Consider the following 26,094-nt stretch of genomic DNA (forward strand, 5'->3'; position numbering starts at 1 on the left):
GTGGTTTCGTAACAGCGCGTTTCTTATTAGTCACATACAATTTAAGGGGGCCTAACTCATGTCTTATTCGGCCTCGGGGGTTTCCTTCCTGTACCTATTACTTTCAGTTTCACTATGTCCTCTTTTGTAACCCATATATGCCTTTTTCATATATGCCTCGATATCGGCCAAGAGCTCTTTTGGCTTCTCCATAGCCTAGTGACTACCATTAGTGACCAGTGGCGCTAGTGACCTATTATCACAGGATTTTCGTATCACGTACCGCGAAGTGTCCGCCATTCTCGTGCATCGCCACCGACACTAGGTTGCAGCTAGTCGCTACCCAACTTGCTGGCATAGGCATTATGTCGTGCTGGAAAAACGAATATCCAGACGGCTTGGATACATAGAGCCGGGGATGACCCCTCTGATAAGAACTTGCGGCTTAGATATCTTGTCCGTGCAAAATTGTATCGCGACGTAGGCTATATCGATTGTATGGAATATGAAATACTCACCCCTGACGCCTTGGCAATCCGCGGCCGTTCAGCATCCCCGGCCATCTTTCGCCAACGAATTTAGCAAAATTCACAACAGAGAGGAAGTGAATGTCTTACATCGCGGTAAGGATAAATGCAGCGTGGAAAGGTTTCCGTGATCCAGTACATTGTCGCATGAGCTAGAATCGTGTCCAAGCTGGTGTCTTCGTCCGTCCAATCAAGAAACTTTTCGCTGATCCTAAATTTTCCGTCAATGGTATGTCCAAGAAGGCTCGAGATAGATAATGGCTGGGAGGTGTTGAAACTGAGATAACAAAAGAGGTCCGGTTACCAGCACAACACCGCTAACGGGCTTGTACTCAAGGCTAGCCCAATTGTCGCCGTCCTGGTCCCATGCAATATGGCGTAGGCAGCCCCGACCTCGCGGAACCAAAGGCCGCGCTGCAAACCTCTCTCCTCCAGCTCGGAGACCGGCAACGCGGCTGCATTGGGTGGACGTGGTAATGGAGTATAATTGAGATGCATGCCGGCGCATGAGTTGCACTTGGCTGCCTGGTAACGAGCGACCGAGGCGCCAAGATCACCCCCCTGGGCGATATACCCATAGAGTCCCAGGCCTCTCAACAGCTTATCAAGAGCTAATGAAGAGTCCTCGAGCGTGAAGTCGTACTCGAGAGGTGGCCCCGAAGAAAAAGCGTACCCGGGTAGACTAGGTACTACGACGTGGTATGGTAGTTCTCTTGGTGTATACTTTTCCTTGATAATATCTAACACGTCGAAGAATTCCATGAAAGATCCCGGCCACCCGTGATATCTAGATAAAATCGGTTAACTAGCACCGTACACGTGAAAGATGTTCGCATCAGGTCAAGAGGCTCGTACAGTACCAGTGGGGTAGCATCAGGCCTCTGAGAGAAGAGAGCCACAAAATGAATTTCCAGTTTATCACCCGCCTCGTTGAACTCATCCACGGCCGCCGTGAAATTAGGGAATGAGTTGATACGCTCCTCGTGCCGACGCCAGTCAAACTCACCGAGCCAATTGTCCTTGGCCTTGATTACCCATCTACGAGAGGGCCCATATCTTCGGTCGTTCGTATCTGAATTTTCGAAGGTGCGAGGCCCAATGGGAGAAAGCCGAAGGAGCTGCTTGAAGTCATCCAGGCATTTCTCTGGGGCTTGCGCATGAAAAGGCTTAATCTCGAGCGTGGGCTGATATGGTAACTTGTCATATGCCTCCATGATTGCTAATTAATTCTGCTGTCATGTTCCAATGGCCAAATGTTGAGGTTAGATTAGGATGAAGTTTGTGGTATTATAACAGAAAATAAAACAACACTTCGGGCCGAAGCTGGATCTCCAAGCCAGGCAATTCCCGGGCTTTTCACTACTTCTATATCAAGAATCTAGAGCTAACAGCAGCTGTCGGCTGATTGTCATCTTAATCTCGACTCTTGGATCGATTCAAATTACTCAATCCGTGTGGGCAGAAGTTGAACCAAGGTGCGTGGCCATTTTCAGGTGCATAATTACATCATTTCCTCCACATTACCTAATTGGCTCAGTAGCTCAGCACCTGGCCTCACATGGGAAATGCACCATTCGGCCCGAGACCGAAAGTTCTTGTAAGGCCCCAAGCCGTCTGAGAGTTGAATGCAATCATCGCGCGGGGGATCTGCGACTGTGCTCGAATTGAGTTACAGGAGAAAGTAATTGTTTGGCGTGGCAGAGCTCAGAGCTCAGAATGCAGCTTTGGCAATGAACATGTAGGTAGAATATCACAATACAACACTCAGCGATCACACTCTGCGATCATATTGAAGTTGTGTGACATAAGGCGAAAGGATTATTCAGCTAGAATTCTTGAGTTCAGAATACGTACGTGAAGGATGTGGGAGAGGTAATACACCCCCTTTTGGCATCTAGTTATCTAAACTGGGTGAAAATAGCTTACTCGATATCGAGACTAAGATTTAAATCATATGTATTATATTTTGAACAGCACGCAAAATACTAATTAGGTGTGCAGTCTTCACGCAATTTTGGCCACTGTCGGACTTGAGAGTTAATTGATTGATTGATTAATGATGTTGAAGGGCGCATGGCGAAATGAGGATGACTGGGTTGACTGTGTGAAGGACTAACCAAAACTACATTTTGGGTATGATATAGCATTGCCAGCACTGTGGGTATTGTATAATATTATAACTAAGCTACTACAAAAATAGGACCATAAGTTCTCAATGCGAATAACCAATTTCTTATCACTGTCCACATGCATTCATAACAGTCAATTCTTCGTAGATATCCTCAACAGCTTCAGAAACAAATAGTATCAAAATTGCGCATGTGTCAACTAGCTAAGGCCGACCACGGCTCGAAATACTGAAGTTGCTGCGCATGCCTAGCTGATTATTGGACTCGATACACAAGTTTCTTCCTGCTAATCTTTCCCGCTCGAAGCATGTCAAGACCGTCGATTACCCCTTGTAAACCCCCCTCGCATATCATGCTTGGATGAGTGGTGATCAACTTCTTGGCGAAGAGCTCCGTGGCCAGCTCCCAGAATCTATAGAATATACTTTAGTAAGTCTTCAAGGCTCTGCGGAGGGTAATCCTTGAGGTATTTGCAAAACTGTACCTTTTCCCGAACTCTAGATCTTCCGGTGCTGCAGAGACATGAGTGGTGCCCTTGTCGAATGCTTCCCCATTTACTGTGTAGGCCAATACTTGGGAGCTCTCGACATTACCGCGCGGGTGCGAGATGGGATTCAAGTAGACAATACGACTGCCGCTGTCATCATCCGCTAGTGCTTCGCAGCAGAGACGTGCAGAGTTCCCCTCGGAGATGCAGTCGAAGGCCAACTTCAGTCGGCCGTTAGTGTAGTCTCGGATCTAGGTTTCTAGTCAGAATGAGGAGAGAGTTGATTGAGAATAGACGGATGACTCATAATATAGCAATAATTACTTTTTTTCCACATGCAGGATCTTTGTAGTTAAAGGCTTTGCTTGCGCCAAGGCTTCGTGTGAACCCGAAGTTGCGCGGGGAGCATGTCGTGATAACAGTGTAGCCAGAGCTGCAAATTAAAGCCATATTACAAGTTAGCAAAGGGTCGAAGTTCCTATACAATGAATCATCCTGGAATCAGTGTCTTGCGTACAGATTGGCCATCTGAATGGCGAGGCTACCCGTAGCTGTACTGCCACCATTGATGAGTATGAGATCCCCTGAGTGTTCCGCGGGCGGGAGTGGTAGTCCAAGCTTCTGAAATAGAGCTTGGCCGACTGTGACGATGCCTACACCCAACGTGGTCGCTTGTTCATCGCTCAAACTGTCGGGAATCTTCATTTGAAGGTCTCCCTTCACCAAAGCGTATTCTTTGTAGGTTTCAGTATCTTTGTTTAGATCGTACAATAATAGATCACAGACACATACCGGCGAAGCAGCCGTCTTCTAAATTGGAAGCATTACAGCCGTGGGCAAAGGCGGCAACACGATCTCCGATCTTCCAGTCTTTTTTCACTGTTGGGCCAACCCATTCGACACTGCCAGCAAAGTCACAACCAGAGGTGGCACCCGGAGCTGGAACGAAGTCGATGTGTTTCCTGCGCCAATCAGTATCATATCGAACTGCGAATCAATAATATGTAATATGTATGAACGGCAACTGACCAGTCAGTGGGATTGATTGCTACCCAGTTGACTTTACATAAGACGCAGTCATCTCTCAGTTTGGGTAAGGTTGAGTCTTGAATTTCAGCTTTATGTGCCTCAACGACTTTAATTGCCTTCATCTGAGTGGTCTTCAAGGTCATTGTGGCAACAATCAAACCGGCTCCGCTCAAATGTTTTTAAGATGTTTCTTTTTCTCTTACAAAATAAAAAGCTGAACCAAAAAGCTTCGCTGTAATAGCAGGCTGTGGTAATGTTCCCAATTCTTATATAAAGCTGCACCTAGTGAGTTTGGACCTAGAGTGTTTGTCGCAGGCTGCAACCTTCGGCCCGAGCACGAACACGTGTAGGTCAGAGCATAGAAAGGTAGCTAATAGGGCGCATAGAAATTCCAGGAGTAAGGGTAGCATATGTCAGTGATTGGGGTTTTGGCTAAAACTAGCTACACTACAATGAATGATAGCTACTTTAGTTCTATCAATTCTAGTTACAGGGTTACCAGCTAATATAATAGTTAGGCTATAATTAGATATTTTATATAATATTCACGATAGCTTCATACTAGCGTGGAGGAAGACACATATAAGTTCTTTTTGGTAAGCTCTTTACTGAATTGACTTTGTGATAACTGGCTGAAAAGCGTAGATTTTCTAATTGTCTCGGAGCAAGATAGACAGATCAGATGAGCACCTGTGGCAATGTAGGCTTCGTGAGCACCTCATTTGAAGCTACTTTTACAAAGAACAATTGTCCATGCTCCATGCATTGATTAGAGTAAAAATCAACCCAACTAATTACCACTTATCCCAATTGAACGATATCGGCATGGCCATAGCAGTCGGGTTGGTAGAATTGATAATTTCTAGCCATCACGCGTCAGCTAGATTCATTCATTCGTTCGACTTGGATTAAATTCTACATGCCTGCCTCTTCAAGAGTATAAGCCTCTAGCCCTTGAGTTATTCCGCTACCTACGAGAGAGGAGTCTTGGCCAGTGACCAACTCGACAAAGTCGACTAACATGCCGTTCAGCTCTTCAGGCCGCTCCAACTGAATCCAATGACCGCATCTCGAGAAGTTCTTAATGGTAAGGTCAGAGACCCATTTCTGGGTCGCGGGAATCTGGAGGTCGGCCCTGGTCACGTAGTCCTCGTCACTGACTGCGAGCAGCACGGGCAGTCCGCACTTCTTGTCTGAGTCTGTCAGACCAGCCTCGTCTTCGTCATTGACTCCTCGCATGGCGGCCTTGTACCAGTTCAGTGGCCCTTGGTATCCGCCAATAGATAGGATCCGATCTCTCAGCGTATATTCATCAAGTCCATACCAGGAAGGCAACTTCTCAATCGTGCCACTCTTAACAAAATTCGCTGCTGCTCCAACGGGGCCTAAGGATTTCCTCCATAGTGCAGCTTCTGCGGCGTATATGAGCGTGAACACTGATGCCGGCTTGGATAAGGTCACTAGCTGTGTCGCGTGCGTGAGACAGGCGTAGTCGACTTACATTTTCATTACAGTCCTTTATAGCTTCTTCAGTATTGTGCCATGGCCAATAGCCATTTGTAGAATAGCCGAACATACTTTCAGTTTGTTCGTTAATGGCTTCTGAAATCAATGTTAAACCTAGACGAGGAGGTGTGAAAAGGGGTCTCCTTACTGATATCCCATTTCATTGCGGGCTCAATATACCCAACTGACACAAAGACAGCGCCTAGGAGGCGATCCGGAATCCAGGTTATCAAACGAGATAAAAGACCGCAACCCCTGTCATTTCACGTAAGTGGACCATTTATCATGCGTATAATATAGCGGACTCACCAGTCGTGCCCTACTGCAACACAGCGGAAGACATTTTCAGTATCAAGAAGCTCAGCCATATGAAGCGCCATACGCTTCAAGCGGTAAGAGGCGGGGTCGGCCGGCTTGCTGGATTCGCCATAACCGAGTAAGTCCGGAGCGAGCACGCCATATCCTAAACTACTCAATGAGTGGATTTGATGACGCCAGTCATAGCAAGAGCTAGGGTAGCCGTGAAGAAGCAGAAAGGTTGCGGATGAATGACTCGACGGTGCCACAGAAATGTAGCTATAAGTCGTGCCATCCGAAAGAGTTACCTTTTTGGCAAGCGAGGGAAATGCGAGAGCCGCCATAATCAATGATAGTAGACATTCTCTGCATCATGAGATGAGAAAAATCATTCAATAAGTATCAGAGGTCTTGATACAGGCTTTGGAGAGGAGGCGATCCCCTTAAAAGATCGCGCTCCGAGTGTATGCAAGGCTCGGACCGAGTAAGTACTCAAAAATCAGCAATGTTTCGGGATCATCTTTGAGGGTCATTAGTCCCTACGCGTTGGCAGTATTTTGAGTAGAGAATTTTCAATGAGGACGAGTGCAAAATGTCGTTAATAAGTATGTTAACTTTAGTGCGACGCAGTTACGTGTATTATATGCAACAAAACACGCTGGGCTCGGAAGTCAAAGCGGTATCAAACAACAAACCAGAAGGCATGATTGCCGGATGCAAGATTTATCTTCATCATAGTCCCATGTAATACCTACTAATTGCACACGTTCTTTTCGGGTACTTGAACCTAGACCTTGAAAGATGGGCTATACGATTTATTTAACAGTCTCTGTCAAGCTAGGACATGAGTCGGCAAGTCACCTGTCCTTGAGTCTGGTGTCATTGATGGTGTCGCGATGAATTATGATGTTTCATTGATTGTGGCGTGATACTGCGTATAAGGCATGTATAACTATTGAAGAAAAATATACAATAATGACTATATTTCCCATCCTCCCCTACGATTCATTGACATGAAAATAAATAATATTGAGTTGATATGCGACCGTGGGCTGAGACATCTACCATGATCAAGCTGCAACATACAGGTGTTCGGCTACCGTGCTCGCAAGAGATCTGAATGTGGTACTTGGGTTAGAGAGAACCTGCACGCTCACTTGGACATCGAACTCCTTAAACAGCCATGTCTGGAGTTCAACCCCGATCATTGAATCCACCCCTTGACGGGCCACGGATATACCGTCCAGCTGAAACTTTTCTGAATCCATGCCTAGGATTCGCGCCGTGCGATTAGCGATATGTGATCCGACGAGGTTTAGTACCTCGGTCCGTGACTTGCCCACTAAAGAGGCAGACGTCATAGTACCACGATGGGAAGTGCTACCACCTCCAGGGGACGTATGGCTCGCCTCTAGAAGCTGCTGAAGATCGGAGCGGAAAGGCGTCAAACGCGCGTCGGTAACCCAATATGCATTCGACATGTCAGACTCTGACGCCTGCATGGCCGCCATGACTGCCTCGGGTTCCAGGCCGAGAATCAGTTGCGCGTCCCCAATTGTATTTTTATCACGAGTCTGATCCTGTCCTTGTAGGATTGCGGCCTCAAATGCCAAAATCATCTCTCGCTCGTCAATACTAAATGGATTCTGGCGCGTCAGTGCTCCTGCAATCGACGCATTCTCAGCCACAACCCCAACGTTCTCGACCATGGGGAGGGCAATGGAACAAGCTGCTAGACCACGTTTGAGTCGGTATAGAGCCAAGAAATCCAAGAAGCCGTTCCCAGCGCAGTAATTGGCCTGCCCTGGGTTTCCAAGTACGGCCGATAGACTGCTCGTCATAATGAAAAAGTCTAAGTCCCTCATACCAAGAGCGTTGTGAAGGGCTACGGCGGCCTGCATTTTTGGCTTTAGAGCTTGACTGTATTGTTCCAATGTCATGCTGTGAAGTAAGTTGTCCTATCTTGTGTGTTAGTGAATATTTTAATTATATGGTTGGTACCAGGAGGGTGGGGTTCATACACAGAGCACCATGGCAGCGTGGATGACACCTTTGATCAGTGTTGTGGACGAAACCTCGGCAATGACCCGGGCAACATCGTTTTCATGGCTGGCGTCCACGCAGAAGATATGAACTTCAGCACCTGCTTGTTGTAGGCGTTTGACTACTGCCTTAGCTTCAGGTTTGTCGGCTCCGGATCGGGAGAGGAAAACAAAATTTCTACAGCCATTCTCTAACATCCACGTTGTCAAGCTTCGCCCAAGGCCACCGAGACATCCAACCAGGATGTAAGCTGCATCTGAGTCAAACTGCACCTGGGGTCTTCGTTTGCGAGACTATGGAAGATCGTTAATAACACCATTCACCTTCAAGTATTCTGTTGGCATACAAGAAAATTGGATTTGCAACCTACCTTGATTCTGCTTTGATTGTAACGGATCTGAACGGCGTTGGATCCTACGTTAGGCAGCTTGCCCCGGGCCTCCTCGAGATTTGATAGATCCTCAATGTCCAAAGGCAATTGTGACGGCATCGCAATGGCTTTGGTGGGACTGAGCAGGATATCTCTGGTCTCGATCAAAGACTCAACAATGCCCTGAGTGCAGCTGTTTTCGTAGAAATTGACCATGCCACAGATGTTAAGAGTAACTCCTCGGGCGAAGGGCCGAGGGTCTAAAGGTTCGCTGAGATTAACATCACTTAGAACCAAGTTGCAGCCTTGAGGCAGGCGAGACCAGATTTCTTGAATAAGAGGTGATAGCCCACCAGCGATGACGAACTTGGGGCATTTCTGAGATTCGACAAAACGCTCAACACAGGTTTCATCATCGCCCACTCGAGTCACTTGAAATCCAATATGTGATCCGAGAGCCAAGATAGCGTCGAGGAAATCTGGCGGGCCAGGGAGCAGAAGCACACTGTCACCGGCTTCAATCCCGGCCACTCGCAGAGCATCCACTGCCTTGTAAAAAGTCGCAAGGCTTGCCATAATTTTTGGTTGCAGAAAAGACGAGTCGATTGAAACGAATGTCTCGCTAACCACCCTGGTTTGAAGTGCATATGCGGTCTTGGCGCATGCTAGAACCATCTGGCCTTGAAGTTTCTCGTCGACGTCTTTACCCACACGTAATACTGTGCCAGTCACAAGTCTTACGCGCCCATAGTCCCCCGCATGAGTGATTAAATCACTCTTGTTGATCTCAGTAGATAATATTTGTATCTCCACCTGTAGTGAATCCAGAGCCTGCTCTGGGCTTTTCGTTTCTTCAAAAATTACCTCGTTGCCAAGAATGAGTGCTTCGTGGTGTTTGGCACTTATTGGCAAGGTTTTGTATGACTCGCCACCATTGAGAAGATTATTGAGGGTGTTGTTCACTTCAATGCGGGCGACGAGTACATCTCCATTCTCGGTGAGCCAAAATTCGTTGTCTTGATCTGGTTCGAGCAGTACCGCAACCCTGCAGTAGTGCTGAAGCCTGCTGGCAACGATATGTGTGCTGACTTTTCCATCGGCATCCAAAAGAATAATACGTGCCGCTGCTGCTTCGGAGCGGGCAACACGAAGAAACGCCTGTGCGATTCCCCCCTCAACACAGTCTCCTTCGTTGACCCCCCTTGTAAGCCAGACGATAGGACGCGCTGATCCTAGCAGAGATTTCAAAATCCCAAACGTTTTTGTGGTCGGGCTACTCAAAATAGCGCCGTCTGTATCATCAACTATAATGGGGCCCTGATGAGATGGCTTCAGTACGTATTCTGAGATACTGATGCACTCGGAACCGAGGTAATCGGCGAGCTTAGACTTCCCAGATGCACTAATAAGCTCAACTGAGCTATTTTCGATATCTCCATTGGTATGTAAGGAACTAGCCTCACTTGGGGCAGGCTTCCACACTATTCTTCGATAGGGCTGCTTGGCTCGCGTTTCCAATGTTTTCGGAACCGCTGCGTCATATATAACGAGCTTGAGATTCTTAATCTCAAGTATATGATTGCTACTGCTGCCAAAAAGCTCAGCGTTCGTTTCGAAGTACCTATCCCAGGTCTTCACAACCCAGGTCTTGCAGTCTCCGTATGTGTTGACATCGCTGGCCTTTGGAATATTGACGGTTATCTGTTCAATCTCCAAGGGGACAACACCCCAAGGCATTTCTTTGTGCAATCCACGGTGGACTGCGGCGATAACTGTATGAAGGCAGCCGTCGATAGTCGATGGATGGATTGCATATCGTGACTCCTCTTTCATCGAGCCGCATTCAGTCTGGACACGAATACTGGCGGCGGCAACTCGATCCTTGCCATTAGACCGAACTTGATCCATGGTTTGGAAATTGGCTCCGTAATGAAAGCCTACACGGTCAAACGATCTATACCACGACTTGCCTGGTACCTGCTGGTGTAATTGGGCAAAGTTGTACTGGTTGCCTGAACTTTTGGCAGAAATGTTAAAGTTCATTTGACGGATTTTACCAGAAGCATGCAAATTCCATTGCCCATCTTGGTTGACCGATTCGACTGAGAATGTGTACCAATTATTGGCGGCCTGTTGCAAGCGGGTGTGAGTTTCAACGCCACCATCAGAATCTGGAATGACCAAAGCTTTGTTCATCCTCACGCCCCTGAGCACCATACTCTCCACAGCCTCAAGATCAAGATCTAGCTGCTGCATTAGAGCTTCCATAACCATACACACATATCCAGCAGCAGGAAAGACAGCGTCAGATCCGAGAGTATGATCCTTGAGCCATGGCAGGTCGCGCTGTCGAAGAACGTTCTTCCAGGTCGATCCCTGGGGAGATAGTCCGAAGATTCTACGGCCAAGTATGTCGTGGCGGGGGTATCTTGTTTTCCTCAGCTCTTGTACTTCGCGAGGCTCGTGCCAATACTTCGTCTCGTAGTTCCACTGATACGGGGGTAAGTCTGGTAAATAGCGAGGTGCACTGTACTTTTTGTTGCTGTGAACAAAGTCGAGTGGTGAGCTTGGAGCCTCCCCGATATTATTGATCGACTGAAAGTCTACATCGATGCCTCGAACGTACAGTTCTCCCATCGTTCGAAGGAGAGCTACAGCACTGTCGGAGCCCCGAACAAACGTCGCAATGTTATCTTTCTTCTTGAATCCTTCTTCTGTATAAACCTGTTTGAGCGGACCAGAGAGCGCAGGATGAGGCCCAATCTCTACCATGATACTGACATCCGAGTAGTTGTCATCTCGCCCCAACAATTGGGCTGCTGTGTTGAAAAGAACTCGGTTTTGGAGGTTGTCGCACCAGTATGAGATTCCCAAATCTGCACTATCCAGTTCCTGGCCGCTTACAGACGAGATCATCGGCGCGGGCTGCCGCCGCCAAGCCAGGTCTGCTGCGGTCAGAGCCTTGTGGGATTTTTCATAGAGTTCGGCGTACACAGGTGCCACGGAATTCATGTGGGGGGAGTGGTAAGCTCTACCAGTTTTCAGCTCGCGGTAGAACACTTTCGTCTCTTCTAGGATGTCCTGGATCACAGCAATGTCTCCGAATGCACCACTCAGAGTGACGCTTTTGGGGGAGTTTTCACAGGCCACGGTGATTCCCTCTGCAAACTCTTCGGGAACATAATCCTCGACTTCATCTACACCCAATCCGACAGCCAGCATTGTCCCGACTGGGGCGGCTATCTTGACTGCGACCCCCCTCAAGTAAGCCGCGAGTATTGCTTCAGGTGCGGAAATTCGACCCGCAGCATAGGCGGCAGCGATCTCGCCACTGCTGTGTCCTATTGTTACAGCTGGATCAATCCCCCAAGCCGCAAAAAGATCCACAATGGCAATTTGGATGGCCGTACAGGCAGGTTGAGAGATCTCAGCCTCACCCACATTGCTGGATTCTTCAGGACAAGAAAGCAAGGCTTTGAGGCTCCAGGTTGGCCTTGGGCTAGCACGGAGCAGCACCCTGTCAAGGGACTCGATGGTCTCGGCAAATTGCGGGAAGAATTGCATTGCTTCATAGCCCATACGGGCCCATTGTGCGCCTTGTCCGGTAAATACGAAGCCAACCTTGGATGGGTCGCTTGCTACCGAGCCGAACCTGAAGCTGTCAAGTTCAAATGACTCGGGCTCTCGCCCCGGGAAGGCTATGGTATAACCTCTCTCAGCAAAGCGACTTCTCCGACAATTTAAGGTATACGCGAGGTCGGGTAGGTGATATTCACCGGCAATGGGCTGATGGCTGCGGATATTGTTTGTCAGTGTCTTCCTATCGTGAGCACTCATGGTGATCAAAAATGGCCGGTCTCCGAGGTCGTAACTGTATTTAGCAGACACTTTTGGATGACCATGTTCGTACCACGGGCATAGCGTTTCGATTGACTCGATGACTAGATGCGCGTTGGTCCCGCCGTATCCAAAAGAGCTTACGCTACCTCTGCGCTCATCGAATCCCTCCGGCCATTCCATAAGCTCTGTGGCAATTTTGATGTTCCATTCTTTATCCTTAATATTAGGATTCAATTTACGGAAACCATGGACGCCTGGAATTTTTGATTTCTCTGTGGAAAGTGCGACCTTCATTGTAGCGAATATACCGGAAGCCTATTTCAGTAGCCCATTAGTGGCGTGGAAAAGACGGTGTGCTTGGGCAGCGTTGCAGGTGATAAGAAATGTGACACATGAATCAGAACTGAAATGTCATGCAACTCAGAGAAACTTACAGCTTCAGAATGCCCGATGTTCGATTTGACTGCCCCAAGTATAAGTGGCTTCTCCAGGCTTCGGCTGTCATTCATTCCATTGGCGACTGCTCGGACTTCAATAGGATCACCTAGAACAAATTATCGTTTAGAGCCCCCAACGGTCTATGCTGTCTTGTGCTTGAAAACAACTCACCTGATGGGGTACCTGTACCATGGCACTCAAGATATGCTGTTCTGTTTGGGTCAAGATTTGCTCTTTCGTAGGCGTGGCGCAAAACTCGTTCCTGTCCCAAAACATTGGGAAATGTAATTCCCATGCCTTCGACCTTCCCATTTGTGTTGACGGCGGATGATCTTATGACTCCGCTAGCGAATGGGGAATATATACACAATCAGGCTTGTTCAAGTTAAAGCTCGCTAGGATTGATCTTACCGGATGACATCTCTGTCCCGAATGGCATCTGAAAGACGCTTGAGGTAGATGGCGCCCACTCCTTCAGCACGTCCGTATCCATCTGCAGACTCGTCGAATGTGTGACACCTACGAAAACAACGTCAGTGTAAGTCAAATCCCATTTGAAGGGGACGTGGGAATACGGACTCGGATGTTGGCGAAAGTACACCTAGCTTCGCCGTATTCATATGCTGATCCTAAAGGCCATTTCTATCAGTATCCCAGAAAGTTCTTACAAGTGTCTTTCTACCCTATCGATACCTGAGCAAAGATAGTTGAACTTACAACGATAAGTATCAGGTTGACACCACCAACGAGTGCAGCTTCGCAGTCGCGCGAGCGCAGAGAATGGCAGGCGCTATGGATAGCGTATACTGAGGATGAGCAGGCAGTGTTAATTGTGAAGCTTGGTCCGTTCAGGTTGAATGCATTGTTGATTCTGTTGCTGATGATACCAACATCAACACCAGTTGCTGCGTAGTTGTGTCGAAAATCACGGTCGAAGATCGACATTTGCTGGTAGTCGCTAGTAAATGTAGCAGCATAGACTGCCGTGTTAGAACCAGCCACCTGGTCCAGCCGAAGACCGGCGTTCTCAAAACACTCATAGCACACTTCCAGCATCTTCCGTTGCTGTGGGTCAAGCCATTGGGCCTCAACCGGAGTGATGTTGAAGAAGGTACAGTCGAAATCTTCAAGGTTGCCGTCAAGAAAATAGCCACCTAAGGCTGTGAAAGAGCCAGGGCGAGCAAGGTCGGGATGAAAGTGGGCATCAATATTGAATCGATTGCTGGGCACACGTGGTGTGCGAACTGATCTTTGTTCTATGAGCATGTCCCAGAACTTGGAAGCGCCATCAATGTCGCCCGGTAGGCGACAAGCTACTCTACTGTTAGCACAACAATGGACAAATAATTATTGATCATCTTACCCATTCCAACAATTGCAATTGGCTCCAGCGTGGAGTTGTCTTCTTTGATCAAAGGCATCTTATAAGATTTGAAGTCGTTAATGAGAATTTGATTCTCGCGCCACCATATAAATTGTCTTTTTAGTGAGCGGTGAATATTTGGTGATTAGCTGGCCTCGCAAAGAAGAATTTTTGATTGCAACTTACCTTTTAAACTACACTTGGAACCGAGCTTCAGATACGACGCCGGTGTAACTATGTTCTCCAAGCAGCGAGCTCGATCCTGATCGTCGTGCTCCACTACTTCAAAGAGCATCGAAACCTGAAAGCGGAACACATTCAAGAATACCAGTGACGTCTTCTACGCTCTTAGAAATTACCTATTCTAGAACTCCGAAGACTTGCCCCTGCTTATGTTAAGTGCCCTCTATGCAAGGCTCGGTGTGCATGGGGTCTCATGCTTCCGAGGGAATATTTCAGAAATCATGATGTCGGCCCGAGCTGCGGGTGGATTCGTGAATAAGCAACACTAAATTCATACAAGCAGGTTTACCTTAGGACTGTTCGGCAAGAGTCAAAAGCACAGACAGGTAAGTTCTAGTTTCATGAAGCAGCTTTGAGCATATTCAAAACATTCAGTTCTTTTACGCTACAACTACTAGTACTTTGAACTTATCCACAATGACTTCTACTACGGAAGACATCCCGTCCGTTTTGGACGTCGCCATCATCGGAGCAGGCCAGTATTCACACTTGAAAGCACGACTACTGGAATTATAACTGACTCAAGTTCATACAGGCTTCTACGGTCTTAAAGCTGCTCAAACCTATTTAAGATTGGATCCAGACGCCAAGGTTGCAATCTTCGAGCGAGACAACAGTGTTGGCGGTACCTGGAGCAAAGAACGAATTTATCCGAATCTAGTAGCTCAGGTTGAGTACGGATACTTTGTGAGTTAGAATAAAAGTCACTAAATAGGTCAAACGCGCACTAATTCATGACACTAGAACTATCCCGGCACTCCCATGCCCAAAGATGGTGCAACAGATCATAATCTTGTGTCGGGGACCATGATTTTTAACTACCTCGATCGCTTCGCCAGTGACCATGATCTAAAACGTCGAATATACTTTAAGAGCTGGGTTTCCGAGGTTGAGCGTTGCGATAGAGGCTGGAAACTAACGGTAAACGGGCGATCCGTTGAGTCAACCAAACTGATCATCGCAACCGGCGTGACATCAGTCAAAAACTCGCCCTCTTTCAAAACCATGGAAGGTTCCATACCCGTGATCCATAGTCTTGACATTGCTCGCAACGCGCAAGATTTTTCGAGTAATATGGCACAACACTTTCTCATTGTGGGCGCAGCTAAATCTGCTTATGATGTTGTGTATCAACTTTGTACGATGGGGAAGAAAGTTACGTGGTATGTGTGACAGTCCCTCTCGAATGGTGTGCCAAAACCGTCATTTGAACTAAAGCATTTTCTGAAGGGTCATCCGCCCCGATGGTTCTGGACCAATGCCAATCATGCCATCTGAAGTACTCGGGATGGTGAGTAACACTCTTCCACAAACTTCAAACTCTTTCCTTCTTGGTAGGTGATTGACCCTGTTTTACATCAAGAACACAATCACTCTTAGCTGCAATCGTTTAACAAGCTATCTGAGTCCTTCACTCATGACAACATATTCATGGCTGGGCGGATTTTTTCATAGGACAGTTCTGGGACGCTGGATTACCAAAGCACACTGGAACTTCATCACTGGTAGGGCTGAAAAGGCAGCTGGGTTCGGAGGAAATGCAGGGAGTGTAGAAGGGCTCAGACCCGACGTACAAGATGCCAGGTATGAAACATTCTCCTCTGGTAGCCTAGAGCATGGCACTAATATGGTACTACGAGCAGTTGCTTCTGGTGCGATAGCTCAATTGGTTTGATCACTATGGGTGATTTCTGGAGCACGCTGAAGGAAGGAGATATCACGATTGTCCGTGATAACGTCGACATCGTAGATGATTCTGGGGCATTGTTGCGATCTGGAAGGCGGATTGATGCAGATCGCGTCATATACTGCACTGGTTGGGGTGATCACTTCAGCTTCTTTTCGGAAGCGATGAAAGAGGAGCTGGGTATTCCTCGGTATGGAGTCCCGAGCGCCACGAAAGCTTCTTCTGCAACGGACAATTGGCTTGTACATGATGAAACTGCCGACTCCGTGGTCGCTCGGCAGCTGCCCCTTTTAGCCTCTGGACCGAAAGACTTGGGAATACGCAGCCCGAATCGCCTTATTACCAGGCGCCGTTGGCGACTTTACAACAGATGTGTCCCCATTTCCACCGCGAAAGACAGCTCAATTGTTATTCTCGGACAGATCCATACAACACAAACACCAACCATCTCGGCTATCCAGTGCCTGTGGGCTGTGGCGTACCTACTTGGAGAGGTCGCCCTACCACCAGAGGATCACATGGTTAAAGAGGTGGCCGAGTGGAACGCTTGGACACGGAAACGATACATGGGAGTCGGCGAGAGGTACCCATACGCACTATTTGACTGGATTCCATATCTTGACCGTCTCTTGAAGGATCTGGGTGTCACAACCCAGCGTAAAAGCGGTCTTTTGGCGAACTTCCTGGCCCCCCACGGGCCGAGCGACTATGCCAATGTGCTAGACGAGTACCTAGCCACGCGCAAGGAAAAGAATTAACGACGGAATTTGAATAGAATGAAGAGAGCCGGGAAATTGAGGAATAAATCAGGGTCGGGCCGCATCAGAGATAGTAGAGATAAGCCCTTTGTCTATGAAGGGCCCCTGGTGCCATTGCGCACCGACGATTTAGAATTTCAGCATAATCTGCTAACTTTATAGCAATACTAGCCGCTAAGTTCATGGTGTAGATAAGTGTTCATTCAAACGTAAAGTTGCTAAAGTACTTGTTGAATCTTTGTACAGCTTGTCAGAAAAGGAAGGTGGTGATACTTGCGATCCACACACTGGAACGCTGGGGAACTGTATATAAGACCTTCATCCAGCCAGATAACTGTACTGTAACTTAGACTTCTAGATAATCCAATGGGATCACATGTACTCCTCTTAACACAGCTACTACATCTATAAACCTGCAGTGGATGACCCTTGTAAAAGCCCTCGCAACAACTAGGTAGGGATGGCAATAGCTATAGATGATAATACCTACCTAGCTTTTACAATAGCTTTAGCTTCTATATTGATAACAGATGAGCCCTACAGTTATAGTGAGCTTAGTGGTTCCGACTACTATAAATATAGCGGCGTATGTCAGATTTCCACTACGAGCCCGCTGTACTTGTCCCCCTTTTCCCAGCATGCTAGAATAGGGGGTCTTGGGGATTCTTGGCTCGTACCTAGACACATTCAAAAAAGCGCCAGCTATGTCCAATACAAATCATTTCTGCATGGTCGTATGACAGGCGTTCGTTTCTCCGTTTTATCTCTAGTCAGATATCATCAACTGCTGAAATATTGCGATAATAGTGCCAAAGAGGCATTAGCGTTGACTTTTGCGTTTCATTATCAACGACGTCGCTGCATTGCAATGGAGCACTTTTTCCAGATTCGGTTCCGTATTGTTATTAGTTTAAATACAAAACGGCCCTATCCATAAACCATCTCTCGCAACTGATACAGCATTAAGATCATCCGTATCCATGCTTCTTAGCTTTGATAACCCCCTCTATTGTTCGACAAATTGTACCTGAGCCGTGTGAACGCGCTGCTTAAGTTCTAGTCTAGATACTGGCCGGCGGCTTGCAGCTCTTCACATCACTCGTTCAGCCTTGGAGCTAGTAGTCTTTTGCTTCCTGAAAGCCCTCTCAATTTCATCAAAAAATTTACCTTTAGTCTCCACCATGTAATAGTAACAGACAACGGTGGCCAAGGCAGTGCTACCCCCAAATAAAAAGTAAGCAGCCGAGGAACTCGCGTCTAGAAGGATTGGAGAGATCAGGGCTACAAAAAAGTTGCAAACCCAGTTGCTTCCTGTTTCAGAACATGAGTCAGCGAGGAGACAACTCGAATTTGAACACTGGATAATGATTGAGATATGGGGAGATACGGACCGTATGCCAAACTTGTGGCCCGTGCCCGGGTATCTATATTCTGCCTGTTAGTAACACCGACCATCATGCGTATACTAAGGCCCCCACGTCAATGGCACGCGTAGAGAGTAGAGAAGAACTCACTGCAAGTAGAGTCAGCTTTGAGACGAGTACATAGAGCGAATAGGAGAGAATGGCTTAGACTCTGAGGATAGAGCATTTTCACATACCGGTGAGGTTGGATCTCAGGAGCCCAGACTTTAATGCTAATGCCCCACGTCGTTGCCTGCACGATGCAATAGATATAGATGGTGACAATAACAACCCAGCGAGCGGCTCCATGCGTTGGATGAACAGCATGGCCCGCATAAAGTCCACCGATCAAGAACATGGTGGTTGTGAGACCAACTCCACCCAAGAGGGTGCTTGCTCTGCGGCCCCATCTGTCCGCGAAGAGGGTGGCGGGGATGCTGGAAGCAACGATGACTATAGCGGAGACGCCTGAGGCCTAGCGAGACCGGTGGGATTAGCTCAATAGGTGGGTGTAGTCTGGGATATATCCATACCAAGAAGGAGGCTTGCTGACTCTGGAGGCCTGCTTGTTGAAAGAGTAACGGGGCGTACTTATAAGTCAAGGAATGTAAGCAAGCATGCGCAGGTCATATGATAAGAGCGACCTACGTAAAGCACTGCATCAATGCCACACAATTGCAGAAATCCCATCATGAAGACGGAGAGAAAAGTACGTTTTCGCACGTCGGGGGACCAAAGGTCGCGGAAGGTTGCATGTTTCTTTTCGCCGTCACGTGCAACTCCAGTAAAAATTTGCGAGCCGCCGATTGTGTTCTCGATAGGGGCGTCAGATGTACGATTGTCTAACTCGACGCCCTCGGCTTCACGATCATCTATTTTTACCCCAAGCTTATCCCAGACTCTATCGGCTTCGGTCTGGCGACCGTGGAGGAGCAACCAGCGCGGCGACTCAGGCAAGAGGTAAAGGTTGATCAAGACATAAACCACACCGATGGTGGCTGTGATGATGAAAGGCAGTCGCCAAGATAGAGAACCGGGGATGTTGATGCTGGCAAAGCTGACAAAGTAGCCAACAACGAGTGCCAAGCATGTCATGAACTGCGGACCTGAGGTGAGTGGGCCGCGGACACGTGGTGGTGCGATCTCACAGATGTAGACGGTCTGAGTGCCAAAGTAGAGACCGTAGCCGATGCCCTCGATAACGCGGCCAGTGGCAAAAACTGCTAGATTCACTGCACCAGCTTGGAGTGCAGCTCCAAGGGTGAAGATAGCAGCACCGAAGGCCATGGCGTAGGGACGACCCCAGACGTCGGCTGGTCGACCGGCGAAAAAGGAGCTGACGGCCGCGCTGAGAAGAATGCTGGAGACCAAGATACCATGCACGGCAGCTGAAAACGTGCCGAACTGATGCACGAAACTGTCCATGACCGTCACGGGTCCTATAATACTGGTGTCCAGACTGTCGCAGTGAAGCGTAGTATCAGCGAAGACCACTTGCATCGCGTGAAATGCAGGTCACTTACCCCAGAAGGAAACCCCCAAGGGAGCAGAGTATACTAGCTGTTGCATATCGTGCTTTCGAGAAGCGACGAAGTGATGAGAGCACGTTGTAGAGTGGCATTGTGTTTTGGACCGACGAAGCTGGTTGGTCTGAGACTGTGATTATTGGGGAAGAGAGGAAGCGAATGAAAAGCAATGGAACAAAAGAAGGAGACAGGTAGATCCAGCGGCTGCAACCTGAAAGAAAGCAACAGCAGCCATTTAGAAGGACCGTGATACGTCATAGTCCATAGACGCGTCAAAATTGCCATTCTGGGATTGAGCGCCGTCATCAGCGACGAACGAGATCAACCACCCTGCACGTCAGATGCAGAGTTGTGGCGCCTCGTGTTATATACCTATCTAGTGCAGCCGAGCCGGGCCCGCTCCGGGATGCAGGTTTCGAGAGGCAATCACATCGGTGTGTCGCTATCGACACGCGCGTAAAATACGGTACCTTCGGTGAGCTTACTTCGGTACCGTATCTACCACATGTTTGATCTGTTGGTACCGCTGGCTGTCTACCTACATATAACAAATCTTCCTTCCTTTCTCATCCGGCCCGGCTGTGGCCAGCTCACGAAAGCCCTGAATTGCAGGCTTTCTATCATCGTAAGAATTGCCGCTCTTGGAGAGAATATGGAAGCGTGTAATACTCACGTGTGTCGTGAAAATTTCCTAAAATATCCAAGTCTGGGAGAGCCCTACGCTTCGACGACTGCTGGCATTGCACTCCGCCACACCAATTCACAACCTACGTATACTGCCAACCACAAACGGCCTCTGCTGAAGGCTCATATTTCAAGATCGCCGCAAGTCAGCCCACGGCACGTTCGCAAAAGGCAAACTACCATATGGAAAGGACCACATCAGGTCCACCGCTTCGCTAACGAGGTTGGGGAGTCAATTGTTCTAGGTATGTAATTATAGACACAGTTAGATAAGCCTGGAAACTCTGTCTGACGCATTGAGTCGGGCTGTATAAATAAAAATGGTTTCTCAACAATGAATATTTAAGTCTACTTCAAGAAAGTGCAATAACAACCATATTCTCGTTCACGATCTAGTTAACTAGCTTCAAGACACCAACTAACCTGTTCTCTGCTACACATTTCCTAAATAGTCAAGATTTCAAACACTACCTAGTGCCTGCCACGATGTCGACCCTGAAAGACACGGTAATCCTCTTTACCGCCTTTCTGTTCTTATCTCCGGCAATTATGCTCCTCCGGCTCTTCGTCGTGTATCTACGGGATGACAAAGGGTTTCGAAAGTATCCTACCCAAAATTGGGCTTCAGGGCTGACGCCCCTCGCCTATGGATGGGAATGTAGCCGTACGCAAAAGGACATCCATAGCAAGCGCCTACACGAGGCACTCAAAACAAATCCAGTGCTGCGTATCGCGCCGAACTGGCTGGCGTTTGGTCGTTCGCAAGCTGTCAAGGATATCTATGGGTATACCTCGAGATGCCGCAAGGCTGCCACTTACGATCTCCTCTCCCAAACAGGCGCCAATCTCAACAATATCAGTGACAAGGCTTTCCACTCGGCACGGCGCCGCATGGTGGCTTCAGCTTACGCGCCAAAGCACGCCGACGTCTGGGAGCCCAAGGTTGCCGACTCGATCACGGCTCTCATGGCCCAAATAGATATACGATGTACCGGCCCGCGAGGTCAGGACCTATTTGACGCCGTTCATTGGATCTTTCTCTTCTCGGTCGAGAGTGTCATCAAGGTCATGCTCAGCAAGGACGTGTTGTTTCTCCGTAGTGGAACCGACTATATCTATTTCAAGGATGCAGACGGAAAAGATCAGGCAGTACGGTCCATCCACAATGTGCATGCGTCACAGCGAGCTGCAGCAGCGGTCATCTGTATGTTAATACGGTTCTTGGTTCCCTGCATGGCCAAAGATGGTGTTCGCTAACCTGGAGCAGGGGACGTAAAGAGATTCCCTCTTTGGCAACGCTTGACTGGTTGGGTTTCAAGAACGTATGCAGACAACTGGCAGAGTGGGGGAAAATTCCATGATGCAATGGAAGCGCTTACGAAAGAGCGTATCCAGCGTCACGCCAAGGGCGAGGAGCTTAACGACCTGTTTCAGCCAATGCTAGAGGATTGGAAAGGGAACGAGGCTGCAATAACGACAGCTGACCGCATTGCTGAAGTGGAACAAGCTGGTGAGTATTTATACCCCAGAAACTAGAGACCGGTCTATTAATTCTCTGTTAATTTATCAAGTGGGAGCTGGGACAGATGGGCCAGTAAGTCTCGAAGTCAACGCTCTTCGTACCCTCCTATTGACATCCACACTCAGGCTGTATCGATCTCCATGACGCTGTATTACCTTGTGCGCTATCCGCACACATTCTCGCAGTTGCGGGCGGAACTTGACAGTGTGTTATCACCTGACGTGGAAGTCGCGCCGTGGTCCAAGGTTAAAAATCTCCCGTATCTGCGCGCTTGTATTGATGAAGCTATGCGTTTAGCCCCGCCTGTCGCAACCGAGTTGATTCGGCGCACACCACCTGACGCTAGCATAATCATTGACGGCGAGGTGATACCACCAGATACAAATGTATCAATCGCGGCATATACAGCGCACCGTGATCCATGCGTTTTCCCAGACCCAACAACGTTCAACCCTTCACGGTGGCTGGCAAGGGGTTCGGACAGCTTGCGTGATATGCGATCCATTTTCATCCCCTTCAGCGCGGGCACACGCGGTTGCATTGGCCGTAACCTATCCATCCTAATGCAAGCAATGTGTATAGCTACCATCGTCTATCATTACGACTTCGCCTTGAAGCAGCCGAAATGGGACATGGAATTCGAGGAGTGGTTTAACCTTTGGCCACTAAGGCTGCCTCTCAAGGTTTGGCGTCGGGATGCAGCATCCTTCCCAAGAGCCCCAGTAAAAATGCTGTGAAATTGTCCTTTAGCAGTACAGGAGTTACCCGATAGTTGACTTTTCGGTGTACAGATTTTGCTAAAGGCGGTATCTATCAGGAGACTATGGTTAGCATGATTATTGATACGCCATGGTAGAGCATGCTTTCGTAGATGGAAGAGGAAAAGAATTGTACTGGGTGTATTGTACCTCTCTACTTATTTACTTTCGCCCATAATATTGAACTCAGGATAATGCTTATTCAAGCTTCACGCTCAATAATTGGCTCATTGATTGTCTCTGTTCTTGAGTACTTTGTCCTATTTGACTCTGGATATCCTTAAGCATTATGTAGGCTCTTAGCTTTTTTGAAATGTTGACAGCGTGCTTGCCTGCTGAGACAACGTTAGCAGCGCATAGGTATTGACGCATTCCAAGAGATTCCGGGCTATACCAAAGTATACAGGTAGGATCACAAAGCTAAGAACGCCTGCTGGTATTTTCGAGGCTGCAATGGCCAATATGGATTTAACATGATGCTGGACCTGTGGTCGTTGTCAGCAAAGCATCACAACTCTTTGCTGGACATGAGGATGAAAGACAGATAAAGGATTATACATTTTGATCTAAATCCGCATGAAGCAATTCTGGCTCTGCTAGTAACAGGATCCGAGTCAAATGATACCACGTTATGGCTGCTGCTAGATGGTGATTTAGTATAGCTAACCATCAAACATGTCTTACGAGTCAAGGAAAGAGTTCGCAGGGGTAGAAGAGCTTACCGGCCGCGGGAATGGCGAAAAAGAGTTTCCGTAACCCATCCTCATCCTCATCCCCATACGGGAATCCTCGAAGCGTCTCAGTCGCTCTGCTGTACCATTCATCGACCATGTCGATCAGTGACTGTCGAAGGGAGCATGTCGCATCATTGCCGTAGATGAGATTGATCGTCCTACCAGTGATCCACAAAAGATGATTTCCCATCTCACCTTCGCTCACGCTCGCCGATGGTAGCGGTGGCATGGCCCAGGCGGCTGGATCCAGCTGGAGAGGTTGTCTTCTGGCTAAAGCTATAGAGATGTCGTGGCGCACATATATGAAAAAGTTCGCTCTGTCTAGACCAGTGGTTGCAGCATTGATATTCCGACTCCGGATCAAATCAAGTGATCCTTGATAATGCGAATAGTGTGGTTCTCGCGATGCGGATAATACCTCGTAACTCCCGAGCAGTATCGATGCAACAAGTTCATCGCTGCCATTTTCTGGCCCTGGAAGATTTAGGGCAGTGATGAGTCGCTGAAGTGCCTAGGCCCCATCCAAATGATCTCTCTAGTCAGCAACAAGCCCGTTGTGCTAAAATGCCTACTACACAACTTTAGGGCTGGAGGTTGGGAGAAGAAAAAGCTACTACAAACCTCGCCATAATAACAAGAGGCAATGGGCTGCCACATTGCCCCATCGGGAAGCAGAGAAAGATGCTTAGCTACGAAAGCACAAATGCAGTGTAGCACGAGGCGTGATTGGAGGGCCCGCCGGCATACATCCCGCTGATACGAAAGGTTGAAGTCAAAGAGGTCCATCCACGTAGCCAAGCCACTACAAAAGGTATGTAGCAGATAAGCCGTCTCGTTCCCCAAACCAACGGAAACAGACGTGACGGGTGATGTAGACAAGCGGGGTTCCGCGGAAGGGGGATCGCCGCCGAACGACGTCAGCAAGTCCAATCCTCTAGAGGAAAGTTGAATGGGCCTTTCTTGTTTCGTGCCTGGGCTAGATACGATAGTTCGCCCGGCAGACATACTGGTTTCATGGGCTGCAGATGCGGCCGGGATGGCGCTGCTCCAGGTAGAGTGAATAATCAGCTCGGATGGTCGGCATTGTAGGGAAAGCCTCTCGCAATTGCTACATGTGGGGGTTTGCCCATCGCACCGAGTGTGTCTTGCCTTGCAAGTCGAACTGCTCTTGATATGAGTCGCCATCTATTGCACGAAATATCTTGCTCACCATCCTACATGTCCGTCCTTTGTTAGCCTGTGACCTGGGGTAGAGAATATGATAGCACACCCGCCGTGCGCGTACCTGTCTTGCTCCTAGAGCTGCCCCGCCGCCTACGGATAGTCTTAGGAGCGTTTCTTCCGATTTCCATTTGCCGGCTTGAAAGTCTTGGTGTTGATGAGGGCGTAGCATGAGCTTTGATGATATGGTATCTTCTGTTGTCTGGCGATGAAGACGGAATACGCGTCAGGCAGGGTGACATGGCGGTTTACGCACCGGTAGACGCACCTACCAAGGTATATGTATGAACGAATGCAGGTGGACCAACAATAGCATCATGGATAACAGCAAATGCCAAGTCACACATCCACCACTGCAATCCATCTTCTTCCAAAAGATAATATGATGCATTCGAATTGGGGCGATTAGATGAGATTAGAGGAGATTAGAGGCGATTATATTAGATTAATTGTCTTTTTTCTGATCAATGTCAGTAAGGTCGGTCAACTACCATCTACTTCAGGTAGAATAAAGACATGGACAATGGCCTGTGGAGGTGGTAGGGAGAGGTAGTAGAGAGAGAGAATTGGTTGATTGGAAGAGGAAGAAGTTTGACCCGTTGGGCCCTTGTAGGTATTGAGTAATCACTACCCAGGTACCTACCTACCTAGGTAGTGAGTGGAGTGAAGTGGCAGGTACGGTGGGGGATTCCTCTACTCTGCTCTACCTATTTCGTGGACCGGATCTTCTGCTTTACGAAGGTTACAGTTGGAACATCCAATACCTGCAAGCTTACCTACGAAGCACAGTTCCGAATCCCTACCTACTCGGCACTTGGATCAAACTTGGAAGGCTGCATAAGTATATCAGTGGGGTGCCGACTGCTGTGCCGCCGCGGCTGCGCCGCGAGCAGCTATCTAGACCGAGACTGATCAAGGAATAATCCATTACCTGCCGAGCAAACTGCCACTGAAAATTACTGGGAAAGGCTTAGCTACCCTCGGGCTAGTAGGGCTAGTAGGGACGGAGTTACCCAGCTATGTGGTTCCAATATGATCTCAATATGCGCGCCAAGCTCCGTCATCACGGCACCGCTGCTGGAGTTGGTTTATCTGTAAACCGGCACGTACTCAGCTAGTTCCGTGAAACCCGAACGAAGAAGCCGACCAGTAACAGGATAATCGACAACAGGGCCGAGAGGTGACGTCCACGTTGACGAGCCAATGGTCGTGGGTCAACAAAAACCCCAAGGCTCAGTATATGTAGCTACCAAAGCTCCCTCTCTGTACGGGCGTGATGGTAATTTCTGCCCTTGAACATCTCCCGCCGCGCAAGATATCGTCTGACTAGTTCAATACTCGGGACGGCTTCAACTATCAGAATGGAGGGCTTCAAGCGCCACATAGCTTGCCAAAAGTGTCGACAACGAAAAGTTAAGTGTGATGGCCGAATGCCCTGTTGCAGGCGATGTGCTAGCGGCGGTGTTGTTGGGGACTGTGTCTACGAGATGCCAGCACCACAGAACAGAAAGTTTAGCCAGTGTGAGAACCTATTTCTTACTTTAGTTGAA

The 26,094-nt window shown here is 48.3% G+C and overlaps 10 protein-coding genes across 10 annotated transcripts; 3 read left to right on the forward strand and 7 right to left on the reverse strand.

Moving 5' to 3' along the window:
• Positions 1–63: 63 nt before the first annotated feature.
• F5B22DRAFT_638586 (Alpha/Beta hydrolase protein) lies at positions 64–1,720 on the reverse strand (the record flags this gene model as incomplete). The annotated part of the gene is made up of 6 exons (XM_047977603.1): positions 64–195; positions 263–376; positions 498–542; positions 597–717; positions 811–1,293; positions 1,362–1,720. 6 exons carry the CDS (start codon positions 1,718–1,720, stop codon positions 64–66), a joined length of 1,254 nt encoding a protein of 417 aa, XP_047827493.1.
• A 1,170-nt stretch (positions 1,721–2,890) lies between these two features.
• Positions 2,891–4,294, reverse strand: F5B22DRAFT_649824 (putative zinc-binding oxidoreductase ToxD; the record flags this gene model as incomplete). The annotated part of the gene is made up of 6 exons (XM_047979225.1): positions 2,891–3,047; positions 3,120–3,373; positions 3,447–3,555; positions 3,640–3,856; positions 3,915–4,084; positions 4,152–4,294. 6 exons carry the CDS (start codon positions 4,292–4,294, stop codon positions 2,891–2,893), a joined length of 1,050 nt encoding a protein of 349 aa, XP_047827494.1.
• A 751-nt stretch (positions 4,295–5,045) lies between these two features.
• On the reverse strand, positions 5,046–6,298 carry F5B22DRAFT_659119 (putative epoxide hydrolase; the record flags this gene model as incomplete). The annotated part of the gene is made up of 4 exons (XM_047980169.1): positions 5,046–5,597; positions 5,653–5,753; positions 5,806–5,912; positions 5,967–6,298. 4 exons carry the CDS (start codon positions 6,296–6,298, stop codon positions 5,067–5,069), a joined length of 1,071 nt encoding a protein of 356 aa, XP_047827495.1. The 3' UTR covers positions 5,046–5,066.
• A 633-nt stretch (positions 6,299–6,931) lies between these two features.
• On the reverse strand, positions 6,932–14,066 carry F5B22DRAFT_659123 (putative polyketide synthase; the record flags this gene model as incomplete). The annotated part of the gene is made up of 9 exons (XM_047980170.1): positions 6,932–7,912; positions 7,976–8,290; positions 8,368–12,522; positions 12,642–12,751; positions 12,817–12,989; positions 13,057–13,164; positions 13,225–13,274; positions 13,363–13,958; positions 14,009–14,066. The coding sequence occupies 9 exons, from the start codon at positions 14,064–14,066 to the stop codon at positions 7,025–7,027; spliced, it is 6,453 nt and encodes a 2,150-aa protein (XP_047827496.1). The 3' UTR covers positions 6,932–7,024.
• A 602-nt stretch (positions 14,067–14,668) lies between these two features.
• Positions 14,669–16,862, forward strand: F5B22DRAFT_659127 (flavin-binding monooxygenase-like family protein; the record flags this gene model as incomplete). The annotated part of the gene is made up of 6 exons (XM_047980171.1): positions 14,669–14,730; positions 14,824–14,938; positions 14,996–15,414; positions 15,482–15,542; positions 15,615–15,835; positions 15,895–16,862. 6 exons carry the CDS (start codon positions 14,669–14,671, stop codon positions 16,694–16,696), a joined length of 1,680 nt encoding a protein of 559 aa, XP_047827497.1. The 3' UTR covers positions 16,697–16,862.
• A 632-nt stretch (positions 16,863–17,494) lies between these two features.
• F5B22DRAFT_620134 (uncharacterized protein) lies at positions 17,495–18,575 on the reverse strand (the record flags this gene model as incomplete). The annotated part of the gene is made up of 2 exons (XM_047975822.1): positions 18,088–18,575; positions 17,495–18,007 (listed from the first exon to the last, which is right to left on the reverse strand). Coding segments are annotated over exons 1-2 (283 nt in total), but the record flags the coding sequence as incomplete, so codon positions are not given.
• On the reverse strand, positions 18,298–20,018 carry F5B22DRAFT_620142 (uncharacterized protein). Its single transcript, XM_047975823.1, has 3 exons — positions 19,623–20,018; positions 18,748–19,558; positions 18,298–18,689 (listed from the first exon to the last, which is right to left on the reverse strand). The coding sequence occupies exons 1-3, from the start codon at positions 19,718–19,720 to the stop codon at positions 18,333–18,335; spliced, it is 1,266 nt and encodes a 421-aa protein (XP_047827499.1). The 5' UTR covers positions 19,721–20,018; the 3' UTR covers positions 18,298–18,332.
• Positions 20,019–20,120: 102 nt separating this feature from the next.
• On the forward strand, positions 20,121–21,742 carry F5B22DRAFT_390892 (uncharacterized protein). Its single transcript, XM_047971391.1, has 2 exons — positions 20,121–20,554; positions 20,762–21,742. The coding sequence occupies exon 2, from the start codon at positions 20,796–20,798 to the stop codon at positions 21,564–21,566; it is 771 nt and encodes a 256-aa protein (XP_047827500.1). The 5' UTR covers positions 20,121–20,554; positions 20,762–20,795; the 3' UTR covers positions 21,567–21,742.
• Positions 21,568–22,922, forward strand: F5B22DRAFT_620187 (cytochrome P450). Its single transcript, XM_047975824.1, has 3 exons — positions 21,568–21,819; positions 21,881–21,903; positions 21,957–22,922. The coding sequence occupies exons 1-3, from the start codon at positions 21,675–21,677 to the stop codon at positions 22,566–22,568; spliced, it is 780 nt and encodes a 259-aa protein (XP_047827501.1). The 5' UTR covers positions 21,568–21,674; the 3' UTR covers positions 22,569–22,922.
• Positions 22,788–24,328, reverse strand: F5B22DRAFT_649830 (uncharacterized protein; the record flags this gene model as incomplete). Its single annotated transcript, XM_047979226.1, has 5 exons — positions 22,788–22,921; positions 22,984–23,074; positions 23,148–23,230; positions 23,312–23,834; positions 23,945–24,328. 5 exons carry the CDS (start codon positions 24,326–24,328, stop codon positions 22,788–22,790), a joined length of 1,215 nt encoding a protein of 404 aa, XP_047827502.1.
• Between the last annotated feature and the right edge of the window lie 1,766 nt (positions 24,329–26,094).

The sequence above is a fragment of the Xylaria bambusicola genome (assembly GCF_022495145.1).
Source record: "Xylaria bambusicola strain CBS 139988 unplaced genomic scaffold F5B22scaffold_47, whole genome shotgun sequence".
Classification (NCBI taxonomy): Eukaryota; Fungi; Ascomycota; class Sordariomycetes; order Xylariales; family Xylariaceae; genus Xylaria; species Xylaria bambusicola.